The sequence below is a fragment of the Lolium perenne genome, chromosome 3 (genome assembly GCF_019359855.2).
Source record: "Lolium perenne isolate Kyuss_39 chromosome 3, Kyuss_2.0, whole genome shotgun sequence".
Taxonomy (NCBI): Eukaryota; Viridiplantae; Streptophyta; class Magnoliopsida; order Poales; family Poaceae; genus Lolium; species Lolium perenne.
The window spans coordinates 337,201,797-337,218,237 of record NC_067246.2 but is presented as its reverse complement, the minus strand read 5'-3'; the positions used below and the strand labels follow the sequence as shown (position 1 = coordinate 337,218,237).

At 45.4% G+C, this 16,441-nt stretch overlaps 2 protein-coding genes across 2 annotated transcripts; one reads left to right on the top strand and one right to left on the bottom strand.

The window, feature by feature from the left end:
* Positions 1-8,021: 8,021 nt before the first annotated feature.
* On the bottom strand, positions 8,022-9,977 carry LOC127338940 (uncharacterized). The gene is made up of 2 exons (XM_051364877.2): positions 8,593-9,977; positions 8,022-8,350 (listed from the first exon to the last, which is right to left on the bottom strand). Exons 1-2 carry the CDS (start codon positions 9,935-9,937, stop codon positions 8,319-8,321), a joined length of 1,377 nt encoding a protein of 458 aa, XP_051220837.1. The 5' UTR covers positions 9,938-9,977; the 3' UTR covers positions 8,022-8,318.
* Positions 9,978-14,211: 4,234 nt separating this feature from the next.
* LOC127340479 (uncharacterized) lies at positions 14,212-15,481 on the top strand. Its single transcript, XM_051366221.2, has one exon. The coding sequence runs from the start codon at positions 14,212-14,214 to the stop codon at positions 15,175-15,177; it is 966 nt and encodes a 321-aa protein (XP_051222181.1). The 3' UTR covers positions 15,178-15,481.
* Positions 15,482-16,441: the final 960 nt, after the last annotated feature.

Genomic DNA, 16,441 nt, shown 5'->3' with positions numbered 1-16,441 from the left:
TACCGATAAGTAATCTTTACTCGTACCATGATATGACATCTTTTGTGAGCCAGTCACATGCTTGCAAGCTAATTGGATGACATTCCACCGAGATGGCCCAGAGTATATCTATCCATCATTTGGATGGACAAATCCCACTATTGATCCACGCGCTTCAACATATACTTTCCAAACACTTAATGCCACCTTTATAACTACCCATTTACGAAGTAGTGTTTGATATCATCAAAGCATCCATCCAGTGTAGGTGATTAACATGATCCCATGGTCAAAGGATTAGGTTACTATGTATCTTAAAGCTTGAAGCAAAACAAACTTAATGACTTGATCATATGATACGCTTACTATGGGTGTATATCCATCACATCATTCAACTAATAATATGATCTTGTTATTAATAACTTCCAATGTTCATGATCAGGAAACCATGATCATCTATTAATCAACAAGCTAGTTTAACAAGAGGCTTACTAGAGACTCTTTTATGTTTACAAAACACACAAGTATTAATGTTTGCGGTTAATACAACTATAGCATGAGATGTAAATATTTATCATAAACACTAAGATATATAAATAAACACTTTTATTATTACCTCCTAGGCATATCTCCAACAGGGCTTTGGGCCGGGCATCAGGCCAGGCTACCCATGGCTAGACATGCCCCGAACCTCCCAGCGAACCATTTTTCCCCAAGCCATCTCTCTTTGCGCTGCGACCACACCCACCGCGCCTCGGCGTGACCACCCAGTGTTGCCATGGCAACAAGCCAGCGCCACCATGTCATCACCAAGTGGCGTCGTGGCTTCATCTGCATTGACCATAGGCCGAGGGTTAACCCGTCCAAGTGTGCAAACCCCAAACTATCATCTTCCATCGATATGAGGATAGCATCACCAGTTGAATGAGACTCTGCGGTGGCACGTCAATCATTGATAGGCAATCAGATCCCAAGTCATGCTTGAGAATAGCTATGTAGCTTCCATTGTCTTCCTTACCAACACCATGGTCATGGCCATGGTCATCATCATCTTCATCATCGTCGTCGTCGTCGTCGTTGTGGTCATCGTCATCGTCGTATTCCTCATAATCATCTTCTTCGTTATAATAACCGTCCTCCTAATCATCATCGCCGTCATCCTCATCGTCATTATCAACGTCGTCATCGTCCTCATCATCATCACACGCAAGTATGAAATAAAGTGCATCTTCAATGAAGACAGTTGTTCTTGAGGTTGAGAGTGCATGTTCTCTATGCCTTGGGTCATCAACAACAGGGGTCGTCTTGTGGTATTGGGCTAAGATGCAGATTTTGAAGCAAGGGACCAAGTTGGTCCGCATCCAAAAGGATCTCCCTAAAATATGTCTCGCTCAGACTGGGAAGTCATGTTTCTTTGCGGATTCATCCTTTGCGAACATTATTTGCATATTCATGCACCATATTTGAACATCATTTGCGGATTCAGATATTTTTATCCGTGGGATTCTCAAAAATAAGATATAAATTTCTTTAAGGCTCCGTTTCGATATTTGTATTGGCATGCTTCATGCTTGGCGTTGCATTCTTTGTAATATCAACATTCAAGAATATTGTCATTGAGATCAATACCAATATTTCCGTTTGGTTTACATATTCGGTACCTAGAATTGATTTCCTAGCTGAATGCCAAATCATGTTTAGGTGGTCAAAGTGATGTATTGCATTTGTATGAGTATGATCATGATAGATGTTTGAAAACGATTTCTTGTGTAACTTTGAAATATAATTGAATGATTATATCCCATGGTATTTAATAAAAGTCAAAACGAAATATTATATATTATATAAATCATCACATCACTTTATAGAATGGATCGTTGGAAGCTTCAACGGATGAAAATTGTCACAACAAAACATATTTCTATTTATAATCACTTTTTTCGATAAAGGGAATATATTAATATCGCGAAGACATCAATTACACCCAGCCTCTGCAACAACGCAATGCCCTAGCGGTATTACGGATGCACACAGCCAAAAAAAAGAAGAAGAATTACAATAAAAGAAAAGTCCCGCTATAGTGATCTATTTCTTGAAGCAGCAGTACTAACACCACCAAGACAGCACCAGAAGTTCAGCTTCTCCAAAAGTGACCCCTTCAAGAAGGAAACAGTGCACAAGCGCCTGAGAGGTAAGACCTTGAACTTCTCTTGTGCTGACGCCTCCACTTACGATGCCGCTGCTCCAACAAATAGCCCACCAAGCCAATCCCTCGTCGTAACAAATACTGGAACCACCACAACTAGTTCTCGGATCTTGACCTCAATGACATTCCCCACCGGCTGACCTCACCACGGAACGAGAAAGCATGCTGCATGATAGTCAAAGCCAGTAAAGCTTCGTGTCAACACCCGGATTTTTAAGTCCAGATGCCCCATTATATCATACATCGCAATCCCAGAAAGATTGTTTTTGCGAGACATAATAGTAAGTAGTTCAGAGTCATCATTTATTACAACACATACTTGTCTTACAACAACGGATCACATGATCCAAATTTACAGAAATAGATTGTTCAACCTCACATATAAGTAGCGGAAGCGTAGTAGTAGTGGACTATCTATTCCACAGGCAACGCTTGACGTTAGAAGACGATCCTAGTTATCGTAGACGTCCTGCTGTCCGTCATCCTGATACTGTTGCTCCTCTTCAAAGTCTGGCATTTGAATAGCCAGGGCAAAGCCATGAGTACTTTAAAGTACTCGCAAACTAATACTATAGTAATTACTTATTGAGTGTAGTAAGGGGTGCTAAGCTCTAGGTTGATTTGCATAAAGCCAAGTTTAGTTATCAAACATTTAGTAAAGACTCATCATTTGCTAGACTAACTCAAGTGGGAACATTAGTGTCATTCCCACAAATCATTTGTGATCCAAGTCAAATCATCTTTCAATTCATCATTCCTTTGTAAGATCAAAAATTCTGATAACGGAAATAGTATGGCCTTTCCAATCGTCCATAACCGCGGACACGGCTATTCGAATAGGTTTAACACTCTGCAGAGGTTGTACTCTTGTGCCACAACTTTTGATTACATCCGTCGAGGATAACCCCGAATCATCGTAACTCAGTACGCGGATCATCAACCTTAACCTTTCACTTATATATGCTAGTATAGGCACCTCTCCCCATGAGCTTGGCCTCCCGGTGAAAACCAACTGTTAACCCGGGAACTGCACAGGGCTTGGGTCGTACATTCACCTCATATTCACATCATTTCTCATATATGGAGGCAGCCTCGGCGTAACCCCTATGATGCTTATTTAGAGGGAACCCATACTAAAATACACAAGTTTCTAGTTAAGCCCTACCCATAATCAGGTATTGTGGGGGTACTTGTATAATTGGAAGGGTATCGCATTCAAACCAATATCAGTTTTATATCAAAAATCACCATCTTCTCTTGGTCATATTCACCTTCAAAATCATTCAATGGAAATGACTCATCATTCCAAGGTTTCAAATTCATTTCAAGTCACATGTTCCCATCTAGAGTAGTCAAATTTTATTTGATTAGCACTAGCAACTATTTCATGAGGGGTGCTATCTAGCTTTGATTGGTTCTAAGCTAACCTTTAATCTTGTTCTACTCTATCCAAGTGAATCATAAATCAAAAAGTACTTTGAAGTAAATAAGCAAAAATAATTGTAATGTAAAAACATGGGATAGGTAAAGCATAAAATTAAAAGGGGTGATGGTGCCTTGCTCTTGTAGAGCTTTGCAGCATGTTAGCAAGAGTATTAGCTTGCCTTGGTGGGGATAGGAGTCAAAGTTTTCCTCCTCCTCTTGAGAGTAGCTTCCCTCCTCCACGTATTCCTCGTTACCAGCGTCTATATACGAATACGGGTACACAATCACCACACAAATACTTGCATGCTAGACTAAAACACACGAGAGAGTTCACTCAATTAATTCTAGCATCACATCAATCGTGGCATGGTGGATTACTTGGTTTGTTCTTATTTAAGAGAAAAATAATTTCCTCTCATTATAAGTATTTATTGGATTTGCTAGTTAAGTCTTTGGAGAAAATAATTTCCTCTCATTAAATCCTATCAAGATTTAATCTCCACCAATAATAATAAGGTATGAAATATAAGTTGACCAAGGTCAACATTTCATATCTATTATGAGGGAGTAATAATTTAAATGGGGTACTACACCTCATACAATTTAAAACTAACAATTAAATGGTTTAAAATCTCTAAGTAATAACAATCAGAGGTTTATTAGCCTAGGGTCATTTCCTCTTATTGTATTACTTAGGATCAAGATTTAAATGAGAGAGTAGCTCTCATACTATTTATAAGATTTGAATTCCATAATTTAAATGCACTAGAAATGGTTATTTAACCATTATTTTGATCCAGTACATGATCATGCAAACAACTTGGCTATATTATTGCATAAACAATTAAAGAACATCAATTGTGATTTATGAGAGTTGGAATCAACTCAAAATCAATTTTGGTTAAATTTTAAATTAAGTTTCAATTTGCAAAAGTCCCTGTCTTGTTATTTTTAGCATTTTAATTCTAATACGAAATTGGAGATGAGCCCAGTGGCATTGGATAGATAATTTCGTTGGCTTTCCAACGGTATGAAGTTTGCTAGATTTGGTTTGGTAGATTTCAAACTATTCAAAAATTACTAAAGCATCTGCAGGGCATTTGAATAAATATTAAATCTAAGTTTGAATATGTGGGCTAGGCGGGAAATGGTAACAGGCCGAAACGGATTTGAATTACACTGCGCAGCCCAACAAGCAACTGGTGCACTTGGGCCGCCCTGACGAGGTGGGGGCCACCCGTCAGTGGCTTTTAAAACAGCGAAACGGTACGCGCTAGCTAGACCGTTGGATTAGAACAGAGATCAACGGCGTGTGAGCGTCGTCATCTCCGACGAGCGACGGGCGCACTGGTGGCGAGCCTAGGGGGTCGGAGGGAGTACCAGGCCGTCGGAGAGGAAGGGCAAGCTGCTCGGTGAAGTGGAAGTAGATGGGGAAGCGTCTGGTGCCGCAGCGGAGCTTGGCGAGGCTCCAGTCGAGGCAGAGCTTCCGCGGGCTCCGGTGACTTCGAGCTCTCGATTCGAGCTACTCCGGCGAGGTGGGGTGAAATTGACTGGGGGAGAAGGATCAGTGAGGAGAGGGGAGCAGGTTGTGTGAAGAAATGGAGGGCTGAGGTCCTCTATTTATAGCGGGAGGGAGGTGGCCGAAGGGTGCTGTGGAGGAGCGTCCATGGCGCGGCGCTTGTGGTGCTAGAAGGGGCAAGGCGAGGACGGCTAGAGGTATGCATCGTCCTGGCGATGCTCAACTTGCAGCGACGCAGAGAAAAGGGCGACGGAATCACTCGAGCGCGTGCGATGATCATGGCAGTACCCGCGGTACTTCTCCGGCGAGGACGACGGTGACGAGGCCGCCGCAGTCGTTTGAGTATGTCTAGTTTGTAGAGGGTGGTGAGTGGATGCTCGAGGCAGGCGTAGTCTTTGCAGGGGTGGAGTAGGGTGCTCGATCGCGTGGCGTCCTGGCGCGTCCAGAGCGCGGTCACCGCGTGCACGGGCGTGTACTGGCAGGGTTTTGGGCGAGCTCGTTCTGGCCAATGTCGTGGCTTGGCGTTGCTTGGACGTGTACCGTCGGTGTCCTTGAGCTGCAGAGATGCTCCAGGACAAGGAGAAAGGTTGAGAGGGAGGCCAGAGAGAGGGATGCCAAAGGTGGCCGGCATGCTACGGTGTAGTGCATCTCTCCTCTTCTTTCCACTTTAAACAACCATGGCACGTACGAAGCTCGATGCAGAGGATGCAGGAGGGTCTAATGATCACAAGTTAAAGGGGTTTAGGCAAGAAACCACCGGATAATAGTGTGTAACACAATTCTGGAACAGTGCCAGCAAGGTGTTCGGCACAATGCCCGCAAGAACTTTTTTAAAGAATTTTGGAAATCTTTTTGGTACATCTCAATTATATAATTAAAGTGAAAGATTGGTGATGGTGGTGTTCATTTTGGAATTGATTTGCAACATTTCAAATTTGGGATCATCTTCATATTGATTCAAAGTCACCACTTGTCCATTCTCTACTGGTCAACCTGGTCAACTTTAGCCAGGGTGGTCAACATGAAAGTTGTTGACTTTGACATGGTCTTGGATGAGGTGTCAATGGTTGACCAAGTTTATATTAGGAAAGAATTAAACCAGAGGGGTAAAGAGGGGATCATGTTAAAAAGCACACAATTGACCATCATCATATGTGAGATGGTTGTGTGTTAAAATTCGATTTGATTCTGGTTTCTTTGATGCATTTGGGTTTGTTTGAGTTATATAAGTATTTTGGAAACCAAAGATCAAGCCATGGTGGCCTTTGGTGAAGATTTGCATAATTGGCCTATGTGTATGAGAGTGGGAAATGTGTTTTTCTCCTTTTCTTCTATTCTTCTCAAATTATGGTTAGGTGATCTTAGTTTGGTGTTTAGTAGCAATTGGTCATCATACTAACACTCATCATGGCAATTGCACAAAAGAAAATCACTCAAATGCATGAAACTATATGTGACACTATATGCATTTAAAAAGTTTTTGTTTGTTGCAAAATTTGAGTAATTGAAACCCCTCTCTTGATTTTATTATTGTGGAAACTTGGGATGTTACACTTTGCAACGCTCCCTCTGAAACCAAACGGCCAGAGAAAAACATGGGTGCGCACGATCGAATCCCACTCGATCCAGCAATCTCCAGGCATGAATCGCCCAATGGAGTTCGCCGATGGATCAGGAAGCTTATGATCTGGGTGAAAAACGTGAGTCCGTGAGTACTGCAACAAAAGAGATTGAAAATAAAAAATGGCAGAGAGTGAGCGATCCATAATCCAGTCTCTGATTTGCAAGCTTGTATTATCTCCATAGAATCTGAATCCACGATCACCTTAAAGATTCCTAATTGATCTACTTCTTTTACCATACCTAGTGCTTCGGTGCTTCCGCGTCGGCAACACTTAGTACATTATTTAAGGGTCATCCATAGACTGCCAAACATCCACGTTCATTTAGCAGCACCATCCCAAGTTCCCAACTTAGCCCGGAGCATTCTCATAAAAATATGCATTTGTATTCAGTTTGTATGAGCCCGAGCTTGGTTTCTGCCATCTAAATTTTTTCTCTACTGATTTTTACTGAGGATGTTGTTACAAAATTTTGCAGTGAAGGCAGTTATAGAAAATGACGTACTAGCCGGTCATGCAGTTGTATCTTCTTTAACCAGATCACGTCTCCGCGACCTTAGATACCAACATGAAACTGCAATGGACTCAATTCGGTCAAGATCCAAGTATTATCCACACTCCATTCAGCAGACATGAAACCTATACCTCAATTGCAAGCAATACAAATGAACACATATGGATGGAAGGGTAGAGAGAACAACGATCAGAACTCGAGAATTAGCAACAGTATGTTCCTAGTTAAATGTATATTAGCAAAAAATCACTCAACTTCAGAACTCGAGAATTGAACAGCATATATACTAATCACTCAATTTTAGGGGTTTAGGTTAGCATCAATTAGTATAGACATGTACCAGATTAAACTGACAGTTTAATTACAAAATAAAGAAGCAACGAGAGGTGCAACGCTCTAGCAATCAACTTGCAATTTTCCACCATGTGTGCGTGTGCTACCAGCAAGAAACGACCAACCTGCTTGATTGCTAGGTACATACGTGTGCACTTGCACGTGTAGCCGGAACAGCTCAGAATATGGCTTCACGTCAGTGACATGTATCATTATTTAAATTCAGAAGATTAATAAATACATATAAGAAAGCTACCAGTCAGAAATTATCATCCTATCATATTATCATACCTTGGGTAAAAAACCACCAGATCTAGACATGCCATCGTCATCTAATCATCAATGATACCTCTTTCGGGAGATGGATATAGATACTGAATAAAATATAGGAGAGCAAGTGGTGTTTTTAAGACTAATTAAGGTAGCATCTGCGGTGCACTCTCAAACAAGTTAAATAACAGAGCACATGTTTCACTTCAGGTCCAAGGAGTCTGTGTTTCATTTCAAGATAACACATTCACCTACTTACGCGTGACAAGAACACATGGAGTTCTGAAGCTTATTGATAAAGCCAACAACATTACAAGGGAACAAACACCTTTTTACCAAACTAACTACAGAATAGCTAGTGATACAATTCATCATAAGATCGGGGTCACCTCCAAGATTCGTTTTGATGAGACTGGCATCCTTCCCGTAAGCTATTCAACCTTGTGTGTTTCAGTGTACCACATAACGGGGGCCCACCCTTTCTGCGAACATAGAGATTCCAAGAAACAGATGTAATGACATTATCTTAAATTTCCAAGTAGGTAAATTTTTCTAAGTATAACTAATCCTAACACTCATGCAACATGGAAATAAAAGTTTGATGGAGAACATATAAAACATCACATATTACTTCAATATAATTAGGCATTCAGTACTTTGGTTTTTCCCACTGATAAATGTAAGACTTGTTCCCAAATCACGAAAGAAATGTATATAGATATACCTTGTGGATTGTAGAAACTCATGTAGGGAAACAGAGCACGCCATTCTTCTCTCTTCCAGACCTTCTTCCATTGCAGTGACTTTATATTAATCTGGTAGATGCCAAGGTCCGTGGTCACGAAAATGATATCACCACCCTCCACGGATCCGGTCAGCCGAAGTGTTTCCTTTATATTTTGAATGGGAAGAAGTTCCTTGAGATTGACAACTGTACGCTGAGTCCATGTTGAAAATCCATCAGGCCCCATCTGCCTTGACCATATTATGAGGGTTAACCTGTCCAATTGTGCAAACCCCAAACCACCATCTTCCATCAACATGAGGATGACATCATCGGCCTGGTGAGTCTCCTTGGGTGGTGCATCAATCACTGATAGGTAATTAGATCCCAAGTCATACTTGAGAATAGCTACTCTGTTGCCATTGTTGTCATCATCATCATCATCATCATCATCATCACCACCACCATCAGCGTCGTCATCATCGTCTTTGTCATCATCGTCGTCGCCATCATCGCCGTCGTCCTCATCGTCACCATCATCATCACCATCATCATCATCGCCATCGTCATCATCATCATCATCACGACCACCATAATCATCACCATCATCATCATCATCGCCATCACCATCATCATCATCATGATACACAAGAATGAAATACAGTGCACCTTCAGCCAAGACAGAGGGCTTGTCGAGAATGTATGCACTCTCACCCTCAAGATCAAGACCATGGCATGTGTTGCTCCACTGACCCAGCTTAGGCAGGGACATGTGCGCGTATGCAACACAACCATAACCATCGCCCTCATTTCTCACGCCAACTAAGATGATCCGGAAAGGACCCTCATGACACGCGCGGTGGTTGCAGCCGCTCACGGCACATACCACCGCCGCCTTCTCGCTATTGTAATAATCTTCAGGGGCGCACAGCCAACTACAGGAGCCCGTCATGGGGTCCCAAACGATGAATTGCAGGGGTAGCGTACCCGTTTCGGAAAGCAGAACACGGCCATGGCGGCAGTCCATCACAGAGGCCGAGGCTACCCAGTCCTCGTCGTCGGGAATGCGTGCGGCGAAGCTCGTGGTGGAGATGAAGGGCGGGAGGTTGTCTTCCGCCGTTGGTGCAGTGTACCTGCGCCAGTGGCAGAGCAATCCCAGCATGGGGGGAGATCCATGGAACTCGCAGTAGCGGCCGTTGAAACGGCGGCCGGTCAGCAGGCTGAGCCAGGGCTTGCTGGCGAGGGAGGCGCGCACGAGAGACGCCGGCTCGGTCGGCGGGACGCGGAAGAAGATCTCCTCGACGAGCTCTTCGGGCAGTGCTCGTGCCGTTGCCGGCGGCGGCATGGTCGGTGGAGGAGACGACGGTTTCTGGTCTGGTAGTGGTCTGGAGGAGAGAAGTTTGAGGCCGTTCGATCGCGTCCGCTGGGTACAAGTTAAAGGCTGCGGTTGCTTAATTTTGGCAGTTACCCTGGTTAATTAATGGGCGTAATGAAGTTTAAATTTCGAAATCATCGTGTCCTTGGCCGGACTTCTAGGATAAATCTGCTCCGCTTTCAGAAACCCACCGCGCGTGATCTACGTCAGGGCTAACTATTCAGACGATGCGGTCATGCATGCAGCGAGCATATCTTCTTTTTGTTTTCCAGATATTGGACCCTCTCCTCTCAAGTTGCATGTTCTCTATGCCTTGGGCCTGGATCACCCTGTCATCAGCAGGGTCCTTCTTGTGCTATTGGGCTAAGGGTATCTTCAGCAGCGCGATGTAAACGGACGCTGAGCGACCGTTTGCGTCCACCGGGTCGAGAAATGCGTCTGGTACCACCTCCAGCGAGGGGATGCAAAGTGACCAGGCCGTTCGTGGCGAGGCAAACCTAGCCTAAATATGCGCTTAGGATGCGTCTCTGCGGACGCTGCGCGGACACACAAAACGTCTAGCGGACGTTTCGTCGGGCCCGCCTGACAGTGACCCAGACTCGATGCATCTTATCAGCGGCACCAGTACTGGCGCCGAGGCGTCGCTTCGGCAGTCTGCGCAACGGTAATGGCGATGCCTCGCGTGGTGCGCGGCCGTCGTCTACCTCTGCGCACGAAGTAATGGCGATGTCACACGTATCGCGGCCGTCGCCTACCTCTGGCCTATTTATAAACAGGGGCGCGCGCATCTCATGTCCTCCAACCTCCACCGTAGCGACGCTGCCGCTCAACCTCCACCGTAGCCACCATGAGCAGCGTAGGCCGCGGCCGGACTTCCGCGACTCCACCTCCACCTCCGACTCCACCTCCCTAGGCCTCGAGCTCCGACGAGGAGTTCGACGATGATGACAACACAGGCGACCTCATTGACCCGGTCAGGGACGCCAAGTTCCTGGTTGACGCGGAGAAAGAAGCAGAGGAGGAGCGGGCGGGCCACGCGGCGTTCGATGCCAAGATGGAACGTCGCAGGGTGGCGGCTGCCGCAGCCATAGAGAAGGATGACTCCGACATCTCATGGTCCTCCGACGACCCTGATGCGCCTACCCTAGAGGAGAAGGCGGCTGAGCAGATGGCGTTAGTCGAGTCCTTCGAGATGCTCAAGGACGACGTCGCGAACATGACGCTGCGGCAGTGCCTGCTAGAGGATGTGGCGGCGCACCGAGCCCTAGCGGCCGCACGGCAGGCGATGGAGAAGCAGACGAGGGAGGGATGCAACAACGGGGCCGGGCCGTCGGGCAGCAAGTAGTCTAGGTTTCTACTTGTATAGTTTCTATGTTTTTTAAATATGTTTGCAAAACAAAAAATGGGTCGCCCCGCTAGGAGCACACCCAGACGCAAATAGACGGGCGGACAAAATATGTCCGCGGGGCAACGCAAATGAACGCTCACGACCACTTTTGAGCATCCGAAATGCGTGGCCTAAGATGCAGATTTTGTACAAAGTTGGGCCACATCCAAAAATATCGCCCCGATTATGTCTCACTCAGATTGGGAAGTCGAGCTATCACACGGCTAAAAATGTCGCGCGCTAAATTAATTATTATAGCAGGCCTGATTTGCTTTTTACCGTGTGGAGCATGCGACTGGTTTACCAGGCATTGTATATTTTCGCGTACAGATAGCAGCGCTTCACCAGACGGGCTAAAATGTAACGCGAGACAAATTCGATGCTTGATCAACATGGAACAATATCGAATGATGAACAATTTAAAACACATTCAACTAACATGATGACTTGTTCAACATAACATATTTGAAATCTACAGCATAGTTCAAAACCAAAGCATAGTTTAACACAAACAAGTTCATGACAAACAAAGTTCATAGAAACAAATGAGAAATCAACATTCAATCTTCATCACCTACACCATCATCTTTTTCATCTCGATCTTTTGTTTCATCTTCATTTGCAACTTGGGATGTGTGTGCATGAGTGGTATGAATCGGAGATGGTAAGAAGCCATCACTCGTTGTGGGCATAGAAGGCATAGGAGCCATTACTTATGAGAGAGTAATGTTTTGGATATTCGGTGCCTATACCCCTTTTATTTTAAAATGCATCTTTAATACATTTAGAAATGTAAAAAAGATCAAATGAAAAATCCACGTCTACATCTTCGCATGCTGCATCGCACGAAGTTTTTTCATGATAAATCGATTTATCGTCGGGGCCATGCAAAAAAGACAATTTTTGGTTCTAAAAATAAGCCTTTTGTGAGACATGTTTTATTTTTTTACATCGAACACAAAAAATATCGTTTCTTCGCGAAAATGTACGAACACACATAGATTGTCGAGATGATGTACCTAGGAAATTTTTTGTTGAAATTTTTGGTAATTAAAAATATGCTTTTTGAGTGCAGGGAGCATATGCACCTAGTAACCGAATTGATTTTTTGGATACTTATTTTGAAATAAAAAGAGTAGTACTTCTGAAAAACAAAGAAAAAGAAAGAGTAAAATACACGGTGGATACTCGAACTATACCGCGAGGTTCAACTAGATCACCGTACTCAAAGAATACCAAATTACGGTAAGCGAATACATGTTGTGTGCTCATCGACGATCATTGATGCTGCTAGAACCCAGTATTTGTTGAAGTGGTAGTAATGGACCCCTTGTTAGTTCTAGATGGTTCCACCTATGCAATAATATTAGGTGTGACTATTTTTTAGTTAACTGAGTATTAATTTCATTCATAGTTAGATGATGTCATCGAATCTTCGTTGCAACTCATGTTGCAACTAGTAACTAGCACACAAATCATGTTGCAAATCGAATCGTGTAGGGCTTAACTAATCACGAGAAAATTCCAATAATGTTTGCAAAAACCACCCAATAAAACGCCTCCTTTTTCTCCTTCTTCCTCGTTCCCATCCCCTCAATCCTCATCACATTTGTTCCATCTATACCCATTCCCGACCACCGATGCATTCTTGTAGCCCCTCTGCCTTCCTTTTCCTCCACCACCGGCATGCTGCCCCCGATCTTACCCGCATGTGACCGCCCTTCTCCTCCGGTACGTCGCCCACCTCCTCATGTGGGCCTGCCCTGCTCCTCCAGTGTGGCCCACCTCCTCGTGTGCGACCACCCTGCTTATCCGGCGTGTCGCCCACCTCCTCACATAAGGGCCGTCGGGGTACACATTGTTGCAGCGCTTCACGACGACCATGGCGTCGTATCCGGGCACCATGACCTTGTAAACGACCCCGAACGTGTAGTTGTCGATGACCCAAGGCGTGATGAAGCCCATGACCTAGCGCTGATCTCAAGGGGAACTCCCGCGGCGACCGCGCCATGGCCCCCGCCGATGCAAGGTTGTGGCTCTTCCTTGATGTGCCCGTTGCCTGCGTGCCCTGCCTTCTGTGGTGCCGCGTAGCAACCGAGTGGCACCACCTACCGCGATGTGTTGTCCGCCGTCTGGAGCGCCTGACCTCCACCGGCGCCGCACCCTAGTGACCATGTAGCCATCAATCAATCGACACAGCCAACACATGCGCTCCTTCCGAGCCGGACCGCCGATATGAACCGCTTTCGGGCCTAGGATGCCTCCAAATTCTCTTGTCCACCACGTCCAGCTCGACCCCTACCCATACTCCGACCAAAATCCAGTGCCGTTTCCATCCTTGGAGCACTCCAGCGGCCTGGCCTGCTCGGCCTCTTCTATATGCCCATTGTTGACTTTCAAGGGGGGAGGGGCAGGGGAAGAAGGGGACATTGACTGCCGCGAGACCGAGGGGACTTTGCGCAAAAACGCTCGGTTGGACCAGACAACGTGTTGCCATGACGACTGACGGATGGGGTCCATAGATCTCCACGTCATCAAATACATCACGCCATCCACACCAGTGATGGACACGGATCCGGTGACATGCCCATGGCATGTCACCGATGAACAGTGCGGTGCCATGCACTACGGGTCGTTGGATCAAAAACGAGCGGACCAGATTAAGTACTATGGCATGTCACCAGATTAAGTACTATGGCATGTCACCGGATCTCAATCCGGGCAGGACACATGCCCATGGCATGTCACCGATGAACAGTAACTGTGACATGCACCTAGTTTTTGGCCATTGGATCCAAACTCGATGGACAGATGAACATGAATAGGACTATGCTACAGTATACGTGCTACAGTGTATATGCTACAGCCCTCCCTCCCTCTCCTATGTGGCTACGATTTTCTCGGCGCCTGCAGCATTTCCCTAGACGTCATCCCCTTCGACCACCGGGCAGGCGTCGCCGCCGTCGACCAGCTCAAGCCCGTCGCGCGACTCGGCAAATCTTACTTCGGTGTCAGGGCCTCCTGCGACGGGCTCCTCATCCTCTGCGGCCTCTATAGGAACATGGACTACTCCATCTGCAACCCAGCAACTCGCCAGCATGCTCGCCTGCCTCAGCTCGATGGCTTCGCGTTCTTGGGGATGTACCCTCACAGCCCTACGGGCGAGTACCGGCTGCTGCTCGGAAAGTCGAGTCATGCACCTGCCGACCAAGATGGATACTACGTCTTCACATTGGGCTCCGACCAGCCGCCGAGGCGGTGCCCTAATGATGCGGAGGACATGATACAGGAACTCTCTTCTGTCCTGTTCCGTGGTAGCCTGCATTGGCACGTAGAGCAGCATGGCACGGCAAGCAACATGATCAAAGTATTCAGCACCGCAACCGAGTCGTTCCGACGGATGCGTGCTCCAGCTGTTCCTGGCAAAGCTCACCTGTTTGAGATGGACCGAATGCTCGGCATGTCCAGCTTTAACGATGCAGCGACAACCATTGATATCTGGATGACCCAGGACTATGAGAGCGAGGCATGGGCCTTTAAATACCGGGTTGAGTTGCTGGCTACTGCAGAGGTCACCGTGATGTTTGGAATTGGAAGGTTCGACGGTAGATGGAGTGTTGCCCCGTCTTTGGATGGTGATGTGCTCGTGCTGGTCGAATTCAGCGACTGGCTAATTCAGATTGACATGGATAGCAAGGTTGTTGCCAGTTTCCAGCGTGCATTACGCTGTGCCGACCAACTTCGGCTCAAACAAAGTCTTGTTCCGCATTCCTTCTTTCCAACACTGGAGGGTTATGTGGTGAATGATTCACCTTTCATGTGAGGATTGTTGAGTGGCATGCTTCTTCTTAGCAGCTTAACTGTCAGTATCCTCATGGTCTGCAACATCAAGAACAAGGTCGCTGGCTTCTTTGTTGATTCATATAGAGTTATGGTCAAGAAGCTCTCATTGTTATCTGGTTGCATGAATTCAGTGTATGGCTGAAGGTACTACTGTTATGTATTAGTGTTCGAATTACCAAGACATCATGGTGCAGAGTTGAAATATGTCCTAACTAAGCTTGTCTTGTGTCTTTATTTTTATTGAATGGAACAATTGACTTTGCTATTTTGATTATGATATCATATCAACCTAGTTCTCCATTTATTGTATTTGATGCTATGTTTTGTATGTGTCTGCACTCGTTCTTCCGTTGTATTACTTAGCAATGCGAAATGGTGCTTACTTTTGGATTGACTGTATTTTGTTAAGAGTGTGTTGATTGGATCATACTGTGAAACAAAGTATCTTAGAATTGGACTAATTTGGAGAGCTTAGAATGTCCTTATAATGCACCAGTAAGGAGAGAACAGTGATTGGAAGATAGACCAGTGGGTGAGATATTGAACAACACGTACATCTCGGCCACCAGTTCTCACCGTACCTGTATAAATTCTTCTAAACCTGGAACCGCAGCATAAGTATCAGTTTGTTCTTTGGGGTTGAGTTGTGAAGTTGTAGGTTACTATTCAGCAGCAGTTTAATATTTTGTTTAGCTTTGCGGGATGGATCTGCATGGCCAGGAGGACCAGGTTCGGGAGGTCCTGCAAGGTGGTGCCCCGGAGGGTGGGGAGGTCCTGCAAGATGGGGCCCCGGAGGGTGGGGCCTGGTTCCACCTGGCGGCCCTGGGTTTCTCGTTAGGTGTGGTTCTTGGGGGTTTGGGATCGGTTCTTCGCATCCTGGTAAGTTGACTCCTTCCTCAGCCAACTGATGGAAATTTTATGTTTGCATTGTGCCATTAAGTCAGCAATTTATTTTGTGTATCATTTCTCGTCCTTTCTGAAAATCTTTCGTCTGTCTACAACATCAATCATTTCACTTGGTAGATGACTAGTGGCTCAGGGGTCAATTGTTAAAAAGAAATCAGCGCTATCTCAAAATTCAGTCACAAGCAATGAAGCATAAACTAGTCATTTAGTTGTGTAGCTCTGAAACTCTCTTTTGTTTTAGACTCTAAATAAAATGGTTCTTCTGCAGCTTCTACTGCTTCGACCTCCTTCCTGTTCTGCTGATGTCGAGAGGGGATATTCCGCAACTAGTTGCGCCC

What these genes read in the sequence shown, in the direction of transcription:
- LOC127338940 (XM_051364877.2), bottom strand. Translation starts at nt 9,937, where the DNA reads ATGCCGCCGCCGGCAACGGCACGAGCACTGCCCGAAGAGCTCGTCGAG. An exon ending in GAGTTTCTACAATCCACAAG is followed by an intron (nt 8,351 to 8,592) that starts GTATATCTATAT and finishes CTATGTTCGCAG; the next exon opens with AAAGGGTGGGCCCCCGTTAT.
- LOC127340479 (XM_051366221.2), top strand. Translation starts at nt 14,212, where the DNA reads ATGCTACAGCCCTCCCTCCCTCTCCTATGTGGCTACGATTTTCTCGGC.